The sequence below is a fragment of the Tarenaya hassleriana genome, unplaced genomic scaffold, assembly GCF_000463585.1.
Source record: "Tarenaya hassleriana unplaced genomic scaffold, ASM46358v1 Cleome275, whole genome shotgun sequence".
Lineage (NCBI taxonomy): Eukaryota > Viridiplantae > Streptophyta > Magnoliopsida > Brassicales > Cleomaceae > Tarenaya > Tarenaya hassleriana.
The window spans coordinates 77,577-88,494 of record NW_010965983.1 but is presented as its reverse complement, the minus strand read 5'-3'; the positions used below and the strand labels follow the sequence as shown (position 1 = coordinate 88,494).

Here is a 10,918-nt window from a genome sequence, read left to right as displayed (position 1 = left end):
GAGATAAAGGATCAGAACTCGAGTTGTTATTGCCTTGGTTAGATCACCTCTATCTCAATTCAACGTGGGTGGTCATGGCGTCTTGCTCTAGGCTAACCATGACTTGTAGATCGGGAATGGTTCTCAAGGCTGCTGCCACTGCGAATGGGCCTACAGGGTCACACACCATTAGGGATGGACTTATATGTGAAGTTTCGGAAAGGAAGACTTGGATTTGGTCGGAAAAATCGTTTTCGGATCAAATCAGAGTGTCGGGACGTTTTCAGCCTTCTGACTCGGACCGAGTCAGTATTTGACTCGGACCGAGTCAGTTCCATGCGGGTCGAAGCCCAGAAAGTGTTTTGGGCTTGGCTGATGTTTTGACTCGGTCGAGTCAAAGTTTTGACTCGGACCGAGTCAATACTAAATGGGTCGGGTCAAGAGTTGACGATGGGCTTGGGCTGATTCGTTCTGACTCGACCGAGTCAGATATCTGAGGACGCCTCCTAAGAAAAGAACTCGACTTACAGAACCCTAAGATAGATCTAGAACACAAGAAAATCGTTTCTTTTGAGGTTCTAGTTCCTAGGATTCGATCCCAAGTCTTGAAAACACTATTCACTTCACAGATCCTAGCAGATCAGTTCCAAAAGCGTTTGGAATCCTTCCCGTCGGTGTGGATACGTGTAGAGGAGCTGTACTTTCAGCTCTTGGTGATTAAAACAGGCCCTGGATCGATTGCTACTTTCAGATCTTCAGGAAAGAGGTAAGTATTCGATTCCTATGGTGATATACACGATTAAACGGGGTTTTACGGATGATTTTGGTTGCGTGTGACGTTTGACTAGGTTTAGATTATTCTTCCGCTGCATGAAACCTAGTAAACCAAACCCTAGATCGATATGATCGCATGCTAGGAATCCGTAGCGAAACCCAACACACACATCCATCTACACTGATCATTTGCATTATTAGTTGCATTCGTATTGAGCACTTGCATAAACCGTTTTGAGTTGATAGCTGAGATATGATGATGCATACGACTCGATAGAATTAGTTCGCTTTGATGACCTGTGTGAACTGCCCTAGAGCTCTTCTAGGTTAAGGGATGAATTGTCAGTTTCTATCCAAAATGGTAGCTCTCGTTCAAAATAGACTTGAAAGGTATGTGGGATATGTTTTAGCTGGAACTTTTTAGAGATAGATATCTCCTGAACCAAGCGCATAAATTTCCCTAAGAATTGTTCCCAAGACCCTTAGGTTGTTTGACTGGTGTTAGAAAAATATTGATAGATGTCATAAATAGTTATATCCCAACACTCCTCTGTCACTGTCTCGTTAATGAAAATCATTCGAGGACATGAGTGCGTAACGACTCGGGTCTAAGTTGTGGGTTGAGTATCCATGTGAAAAAAAAACAAAAAAAGAAAAAAAAGAAAAGAAATAAAGAAAAGGGTACTCAACGACTTCAACGTCCTAGAAGTCTGGGATACAAGTCTTCAAAAAGGAACAAGCAAACAGAATCCAAAAGTCTCTTGGAATTATAAGTTGAACGAAGACATTGGAAAAGAAAGAACAAAGGTCAAATATCTTTGGGAAGATTGGTAAATAGATTCGAGAAACATGCTCGTTTGGTAGACGAAAATCTTTAGAGGTTTCAGGCGAAGAACTTAGATTCCATTACTATTAGAGTTGAAATGAATCGGGAGAGATCAGAATAAGGTAGGATTGATTTCATTCAAGTTAGCATAGTGTCTTATTAGTGTTCTATTCTTTCGACTTCATTCTGATCTCAGTTGTCACTCACTTTCCCCATCTCAGACTCGTTTTTCAGTGATACATTTGCTCGAGGATGAGCAAAACGATAAGTCTGGGGGAGTTTGATAGCGCGCAATATACCATGATTTTTATATGATTCGTCCGGCATATTTACTCGATTTTATGTCATTTGAGACATTTAAGTGCGTGTTTAAGTTTCGCTTTGGTTTAATCTTTGCAGGTACTATTCAATAGGAGTGGGAAAAGGAAAGAAAACCGAGAGATTTGCAGAACAGGAAAGAGAACCGATCATTTCAAGGCATTCTGAAACGATCGTTTCGCCTCTCGGATGAAAACAGAAGGATTAATCAAAAGGCGGAACCGATCAGGGCATTATTGTCAAACCGATCGGTTCAATTTGCAGAAAACTGAAGATTTGCTCAGAAATAAGAACCGGTCGTTTCGCTCTATGCGAAACGATCGGTTCGCATGCGGATTTTAGAAACTTTCCAATTTCGGCCAAAGAAGAAGAAAGAAGGGGGAGAAAGCCTCTAGGTCTGGGGGATTCCAAATTTGAGCAGAGAAGACACCTAAGAGCAAAAGAAAAGGGGGAGATTATCAGGAAGCAATAGATCGTTGTAGAAGACAGAGATCAAGAAGCCGAGAAATCGACTAAGAGTTTCTTTCTTTATTCGATTTTACGATGTTTTGTTGTATTGATATGAACCCTGTCACCTCGATGTTTGGCGAGTAGTTCCTTTGTTGTAGGTTAGGAATTTGCTATGTAGGGATCTTTGGTTTTTAATTCCAGACTTTGTGGATTTATTTATTCCATTCAGTTTATTGAATTGTTCTTAATGCTTTTGACCTCGTTGGTCACTTGGTTGAATGAACTTAGGGTTTTAATTCGCATAGAAATATGAGATTTTAATATGAAAATAATTCAATAAATAGAACAAGTATCGCATCGAGAGATGGATATTTGCTTAGGGATTATGATAGCGTTCGTTCACGCATCCAGGATTTTAGACTATTGAATCGAGAAATTAGTAGGATAAAGCCTGGATAGTGGGGTTAGATTCAGAGGGTTAATCTCTACTCTAGAGCTTGAATTCCTTGAATCGGATAGATAAACCACTGAGTTTGCATCTTTTGAAAGATTCATGCATGTAAAGCAATCCCGAAGCCTGCAGTGTTTATCATTCATAGTTTACAATCGATTTTCGTTATTTGCTTTGCTACATTTCATCACACTCTCATATTTTCTCTAGATCTAGATTTGGATTGGAATCTGATTCAGTTGTTTACTTGTCTTTGTGTTCGACCCTAGTTGCTACACACGATCTGTACACTTGCGGAATTTGTTGAGTCTAGGAATTTATCACTTGATCGAAATTTATTCACCTAGATTTACGACATCAATGACCTGAACCCGTGTGTCGGGGTACACAGAGATGATTTGACGGTTGTTGTCCGAGGATGATTATCCTTCGGACTGATTGAGATTGTTTTAGTGATTGAATGAATTGATGATTGTAATTATCGTCTGTATACGTATGTATGATGATTCCCAGTTGTTTGGTCGATCTTAATGAGTGAGGTATTCGGGTTACACCAGAATCACTCACTAAGTACGTAGCTTATGACGTTGTTATGTAACGTTTCAGGTTAGAATAGAATCGTGAGGGGTCAAGAGGAAAAAAGGTCAACTACACGTCTCAGCTGGATGTTCTCGAGGAGGATCACAACAGGAGTTAAGGCATGCGACCTTGGATGGAGTCATGAAGAATTCTAAGTTAGGCAGATTCCCGTTTTACATGATTGGTAGTGTAGTTTTACGGATTTCGTCTTTTCCGTCATTGTATACACTACCCTTTGTATTTGTTTCCACTGCAGATCAATGTGAACAAAAAGTTTTTAATCCCGCGTAATTTCAATAATTGCGTTTTGTTTTTCGTTGGCCATGTGGCGCAACTCGTTTTATGCGGGATGCGGGTTGCGGGCATCACACTCTTTTCTCCCCGGGGAGCACCTCGGTTCCCGTTTCTAACCTCCAGATAGTGTCCTAACTAATACAAACCTGAGAGTGTGGACTAGTTGTAGAGAATGTTGGATTTCAACATTTGAAATCAGGTCTCTGGATCGAAACAAGTTGGTATATTGATACCTTTATCATTATATGCAAGATATATTGTTTGAGTTTCGTTTCATATTATTCCGCTGCATGAAATTCAAAGCTAGAACTCTAGAAACTGTTATGAACACATGTTTAAGGATCTCCAAAAAACTCTAATCTTATGCATATGATTCACGAGTTCTTGATCTTTATGCATGTGTTTCCTCTTTCCAAACTTTTTAGAAGCTTGCATCTTTTGTAAATTTTGTCTAAACCTTCCGTTGTACTGATTCCCACCATTATGGGATCAAACGCTCTTATAACCCTAGTGTGTTTCGTTTCAATACAAATACAAGATTTCCCAGAAAAAAAAAATCATGCTGTTCAATAACAGTGTAAAATGGTAAAAACAAAATAATGTATATTTTTCGAAAAAAATAAAATTTTCAAAGACTAACCATATTTTATTATAAAATTATTCTCTATTCAATTTTTATATTTAAATAGAATATAACTTTATAGGATAAGACGAACATACCTCATTGTAATAACAATTAGGGGTGAACAAAATATCCAAAAAATCTGAACCGATCCGTTATTCGATTCGTATCCGAACCGAAAATTTGGATATCCGGAGTTTACGGATCGGATACGGATATATATTTGGAGATATTTGTAGGATACGAATATCGAAATTGAATTATCCGACATATCCGATCTGATCCGTACTTTGTAATAATATTATTAAATATAAGAATAAATTGGTATGAAGATTTAAAATACTTAATATTTACATATTTTTTAGGGTGATTCAAGAACAATTTTATATATATTGAGGTTTATAATGTTTAATATTTTGAATATTAAAATTTATTATGTTTAATATTTTGAATTTTAAATTTTGGATATATTTGTATGAGATAGATTATGATTGTATTTGAATTGATTTTGAATGTTTAAATTATGAATTTTAAATTGTGAATATCGTTTATATTAAATAGATTCTACATTTCATTTGCGTTTGAGTTTGTTATTTAATTTTATTCAAATTTTTATAATATTTTAGGTCGGATACGGATATTTGCAAATATCCGTAATTTTTACGAATATCTGAAATTACGGATATCCGAAAATTACGGATCGGATATGGATAGCAAAATCGAATATTTGTGTGGATCGGATACGGATACGGATATCTCAAAAATCTCAGATATCCGATCTGTGCCCACCCTAATAACAATACTTCAATTTATGATGTCTTGTTGAATTCAAAGAATACCCAAAACAAGTTTAATAGACATCCAATGGTTAGAATTTTGGGCGAGTTTACTATATTATACATGCCATATCATATCCAATACAATTCATGATATACATCAATCTTTTTAGAAATCGTTTTTAATTCAATTGATATTCACTTTTATCTTTGTTATTTACATTCCTTGACTTTAGATCACTTTAATTTTTAGTTTCATGAATCAAATACCAGTTTGTTAGAGTTTGAGGTATTAAAAATCACTTGGATAACTATGAACAAATAATAAGGAGAAAAACAAGAAAAATAAAGGGAAAATCCAAAAAAAACACCAAACTTTCAAATTTTGACAAAAAAACTGAACTTTTTAGGGATAATCGCATAAAAATACCCGAACTTTTACAAAAAACTCACATAAATACCCGAACTATAAAATTGTCATATAAATATCTGAACTTTTCATAACTCCCACATAAATATCCAAACTTTTAAATTTTTTCCAAATCAAACAATCATCCGTTAACGTCGTTAAAAGCAACTGCTGACTCAGAAAAAAATCTTGTTGACTCAACAAAAAAACTGCTGACTCAGCAAAAAAATTTATTAAATATCCAAATTTTTATCTACATATATTTAAATTAATATATGCATATAGATTCACATATATATATACAAATATATGTATATTAAAAATAAAATTATTTATAATTAAAAAATACATATACACATAACTACAATATATATATATATATATATATATCATTACTAATGCATATATATTAAAATAAAAATAATTATAATTAAATTTATATACATACATAATATAGATATTAAAATAAAAATAATTATAACTAATATATATACATATAATATATATTAAAAATAATATTTATATATACATATAAATATTACAAAATATACATTTACAACTAATAATTTTATTTTTAATATATATATATATATATATATATTTGTATATATTTATGAATTTATATGTATATATTAATTTAAATATATGTAGATAAAAATTTGGATATTTAATAATATTTTTTTGCTGAGTCGGCAGTTGTTTGTTGAGTCAGCAGGTTTTTTTGGTAGTCAGCAGTTTTTTTGCTGAGTCAGTAATTGTTTTTAACGACGTTAACGGATGAGTGTTTGATTTGGAAAAAATTTAAAAGTTTGGGTATTTATGTGAGAGTTATGAAAAGTTCAGGTATTTATATGACAATTTTATAATTTGGATATTTATGTGAGATTTTTATAAAAGTTCGGGTATTTTAATGCGATTATCCCAATTTTTTATTTTATCAAATAAATATTAAACTTTTTAAGTTTGACAAAATAAACACTTAACTCTTCTACGATTGTCAAAATAAACAAAATGATTGACTGGCACAATGAGATCCAAACACGTTAGATTATTTTACTTAGTTTTTTACAATCGAAAAAAGTTCATGTATTTTTTTATCACTAAAAGAGTTCAGTGTTTTTTTATAATCGCAGAAAAGTTTATGTATTTTTCGAATCATTTAAAAAGTTCATTGTTTTTTAGATTCGTTTAAAAAATTTAATGTTTATTTGACAAAAAGTAAAGTTTAATGTTTTTTTTTTGTCAAAATTGTAAAGTTCTGTGTTGTTTTTTTTCCAAAAATAAATGATATAAAGATTTATGTGTAAAATCAAATAGGGAAAAACCACGAACAGAGAGAGCATATAAATCATGGAGAATGAAATACAAACTCCGGTGCGTTTTATTGTATATTTCTAACAAAATGATCACACACATAAAACACGAGATTTTAGGAAAATATGTCCAAACACAAAATTAATGGACAATTACCACAAATTAGTCTAGAAGAAATATGAAATTATATACAAACATAAAATGAATAGCTACTATAAAAAAATGAAAATATACCTAAATATAAATGGATTTTAGATCACAATTGTTATTGAAAACCTTTCATAATAAGTCTCATATTTTATTTGTGAATTTTAAAAAAATATTTGAAACTAACGAAATCCCAAATATGATTATTTAGGATCTCCGACCTGACATTAATGTGGGTCTTGGTGTAAGATAATCAGTTACAAAAAAGATTATTCAGTATAAATTTAATTTCGCCATTGATAAATTTATTCATTAAAATTTATCATTCAATAGATATCAAAAGATTTTAGAGATAATTTATTAGTTTTTTTTATAACAATTGATATTAGAATTTGGAAAAAAAAATCCTATAACGAACACGAATGCATACGAATGCATGTATATCATGGTTTATTATCTGAAGAGAAAATCCTAAAAAAAATACTAAACTTTTCAATTTTGACAAAAAAAACACTGAATTTTATTTTTTGTCAAACAAATATTAAACTTTATAAATGAATTTAAAAAACACTGAATTTTTTAAATGATCTAAAAAATACATGAATTTTTTTGCAATTATAAAAAAATCTGAACTTTTTTAGTGATCCAAAAAAATACATAAAATTTTTTCGATTGTAAAAAAAACCAAGTAAAATAATCTGAACGTGTTTGCATCTCTTTGTGCCACGTCAGTCATTTTGTTTATTTTGACAATCGTAGAAGAGTTGAGTATTTGTTTTGTCAAATTTAAAAAGTTTAATATTTATTTGATAAAATAAAAAGTTCAGTGTTTTTTTGTCAAAATTCAAAAGTTATGTATTTTTTTTTGGATTTTTTCTTATCTGAATTACTTGAATATTCGGTTTTTGAGATAAATTAGAGTTAATTTTGGATCAAATTCCGGTTTTCCCTTAATTCTGCTGCCCATGTCTACAACGACGTACATGCAGACAATAATAATTAGTTCGCTTGAAAAAAAAGGAGGCCGAGATATGAAAATAGTGGGCCCTTCAATAAGGTTGGGCTCAATTAGTTTATTGTAAAAGAAGGCCCAATAAAAAGCGAGAAATAGGTTATCAAGCCCACTAGGGTTTAGGGTTCTCTCACTTCCACATATAACCTGTCTTTCTTTTCCCAAGCACTCTCTTCTCCGAGTCTGTTTCTTCGTTAATCCCGGTCGGTGTCGGTGAAAAGACGGGGACGAAGAGATGGTGAACGTCAGTTACTACCGCAATTGTAAGTACGCGTTCTTTTTGTTTAATCTATTTTGGGCTTTACCTTCGAAAACGCTATCGATTTGATCGCTTAGGGTTTCTGCCGACAGTTTTACTCAATTGGTAGCGAATTTGGTGATGCGACTGTAAATTTCGGTAAGCTTTGATGTGGTTCTGTATTTTGTGTTGGTTACCTTGTCCTGCTGCTGTGCTCTGGTCGGACGAGATCCAGGATTTTAGTGATTGAACGAAATTTCGTCAAGCTTCGAAAAATCCGCTTTCGGCAGGGAAACTCGTTAGTTTTTGCTTTGGGAGAACAAACTTGTAGAAATTTTGGTTTGATTTTGTTGGTAGTTAGATGTTTTGGCTTTTACAAAATTGGATTGGGCCTCGTGGCTCAGAGATTATGATGTGTTGGACATTAATGACTTATGTCGAATGATTGAAAATGGGTTAAGATGGGAAGACTTTCAAGAAACCGCGTCGTCCGTATGAGAAGGAACGTTTGGATGCTGAATTGAAGCTGGTCGGAGAGTACGGTCTCCGTAACAAGCGTGAGCTCTGGAGAGTACAGTATGCGCTTAGCCGTATCCGTAATGCGGCTAGAGATCTACTCACCCTCGACGAGAAGAATCCAAAGAGGATCTTTGAGGGTGAGGCTCTCCTCCGGAGAATGAACCGTTATGGTCTTCTGGATGAGAGCCAGAACAAGCTCGATTATGTCTTGGCTCTGACTGTGGAAAACTTCCTTGAACGCCGGCTCCAGACTCTCGTCTTCAAGTCGGGTATGGCAAAGTCAATCCACCATGCTCGCGTGCTCATTAGACAAAGGCATATCAGGTATGCTTCCATAAACCGCTGGAATGTTGTACAGAGGAAAAAAAGGTTTTACCGCTCAGTTAACTGCTGAGACATAACCCTTTAAACTCGAGACCAGTTTATGTCTCATTTATGTTGCACTTTGGATAACAGAAACTCAAAATCAAGGTTAGCCCAAATTTTATATATACATTACATCTGTCGGAGTAAAAAGCTTTCAACCCCAGCTACCGTCTGTATCATGCAGGAGATTTGGCCCAATTTGCTGGTTAGCATGGTTTAATCCTCAATTGAAGTTGTTTCACACTATGTGCGTGTAGGGTTGGAAAGCAGTTAGTGAACATACCGTCGTTCATGGTGAGAGTCGATTCACAGAAACACATAGACTTTGCTTTGACTAGTCCCTTTGGCGGTGGCCGTCCTGGTAGGGTTAGGAGAAAGAATGAGAAAGCTGCTTCCAAGAAAGCCTCTGGTGGCGACGGAGATGAGGACGACGAAGAGTAAAATGTTTTCGTTTTCCGCCTTCGGTTCAATCTATCTGGTTTTGGTTTTGAAACTTATGGTTTATTTGAAATGGTTGCATTGGATTTGGTTTTTCATACTCACAAGAATTGCTAAACTCTGAGATGTTCATCTTTTATTACTTGTTCATTTATATATGGGAATGAATCATACATCTTATTAAACTTTTGTGAGGTCAATTTGTCGATCGGTTATGATAGCCTCTGGATTCTGTTTGTCCGATAACATCGTAAACGGTCCAGGGTTCAAGGTTCAAGGTCCAAGGTAATCTGATAATAATATTTTCAATAATTTGTTTACCTAGGGATTTATGTGGTAATTTTGTGACAGTTCATGTTTATGTTTGATCTTTCCTTTTAAACAAGTTATTCTGACTTTTTAATGAACAACAAATTGGGTGTTATTATTGATTTTTTCAAGTGTAAACCCGCTATAATTAAATAAAAAAGAAAATTAGTCGTATGATTTAGAAACTCAACAAAAATATTATTTTCTTTATTTTATTGATATGAAACATAGAATATATGTTTCTTTTTCATTTTATTAAAACCTCAATTTGATATTAATAAGATGTTCGACGTCTTTATTTATTTATTGATTTTGGTGGAATTTTTAAGAATTTTCTTAAAAGAAAATAATTTCTAGAATCGATATAAATATTACGACCGAAACTCTACGGATATATTGTTTTGTTGAAATTTTTCGAACTATTCAAACTAAAAAGCGTCTTTATAAAGTGAACATTTAACCAAAAAAAGCTTTAATATTTCTATCTTCTGGAGATACGTAGATTTTTCGGATATCCGATTTGGCATGTATTTAGAAACCAAGTCTAGATGGATGTGATGAGGTCAATAATCCGAAACGTGAGTTTGGGTTTAGATTTTTTCTGAAATCCACTAGGGATTAAAACACTTGTTCTTATCACAATTTAAAAAAGTTGAAAATTAATATTTATAAAAAATAAGATGTCTGGTCTTGTCATTTCTAAATACATCAAACAACCAACCAAATCGATGCACAATCCTTCGCTCACACTTTCTACATCATTTTCCTGCAACTTTGCCTTTTGATATGTGGAAGTTTTTACATTCTTTTTTTTGTTTGTGGTTAAATGTGAATTTGTATTTCGAAATTTTAAAAAAAAGTCATTTTACATTCCAACCTTTGGCTGTAGACTAGTACAAGCTAAAGAATTTCCATGGCAACTCTATAAGAGAGTTTACTAGTGTAACCTTTATCAAAATAAGTTAATATAGAACCAATTTTCAAGTGTTTGGTTTGACATGGTAGACCCCAGACTCTGGCGAGATAGGATGATTTTCCTGATCATGCGGTTGAGCTTCCTGCGTATTGCTTCAAGAGTTGATGCAGTGGATCGGAAG

The 10,918-nt window shown here is 33.5% G+C and overlaps 1 protein-coding gene across 1 annotated transcript; it reads left to right on the top strand.

The window, feature by feature from the left end:
• The first annotated feature begins 8,104 nt into the window (after nucleotides 1-8,104).
• LOC104817639 (40S ribosomal protein S9-2-like) lies at nucleotides 8,105-9,697 on the top strand. The gene is made up of 3 exons (XM_010546889.1): nucleotides 8,105-8,214; nucleotides 8,651-9,032; nucleotides 9,332-9,697. The coding sequence occupies exons 1-3, from the start codon at nucleotides 8,187-8,189 to the stop codon at nucleotides 9,513-9,515; spliced, it is 594 nt and encodes a 197-aa protein (XP_010545191.1). The 5' UTR covers nucleotides 8,105-8,186; the 3' UTR covers nucleotides 9,516-9,697.
• Nucleotides 9,698-10,918: the final 1,221 nt, after the last annotated feature.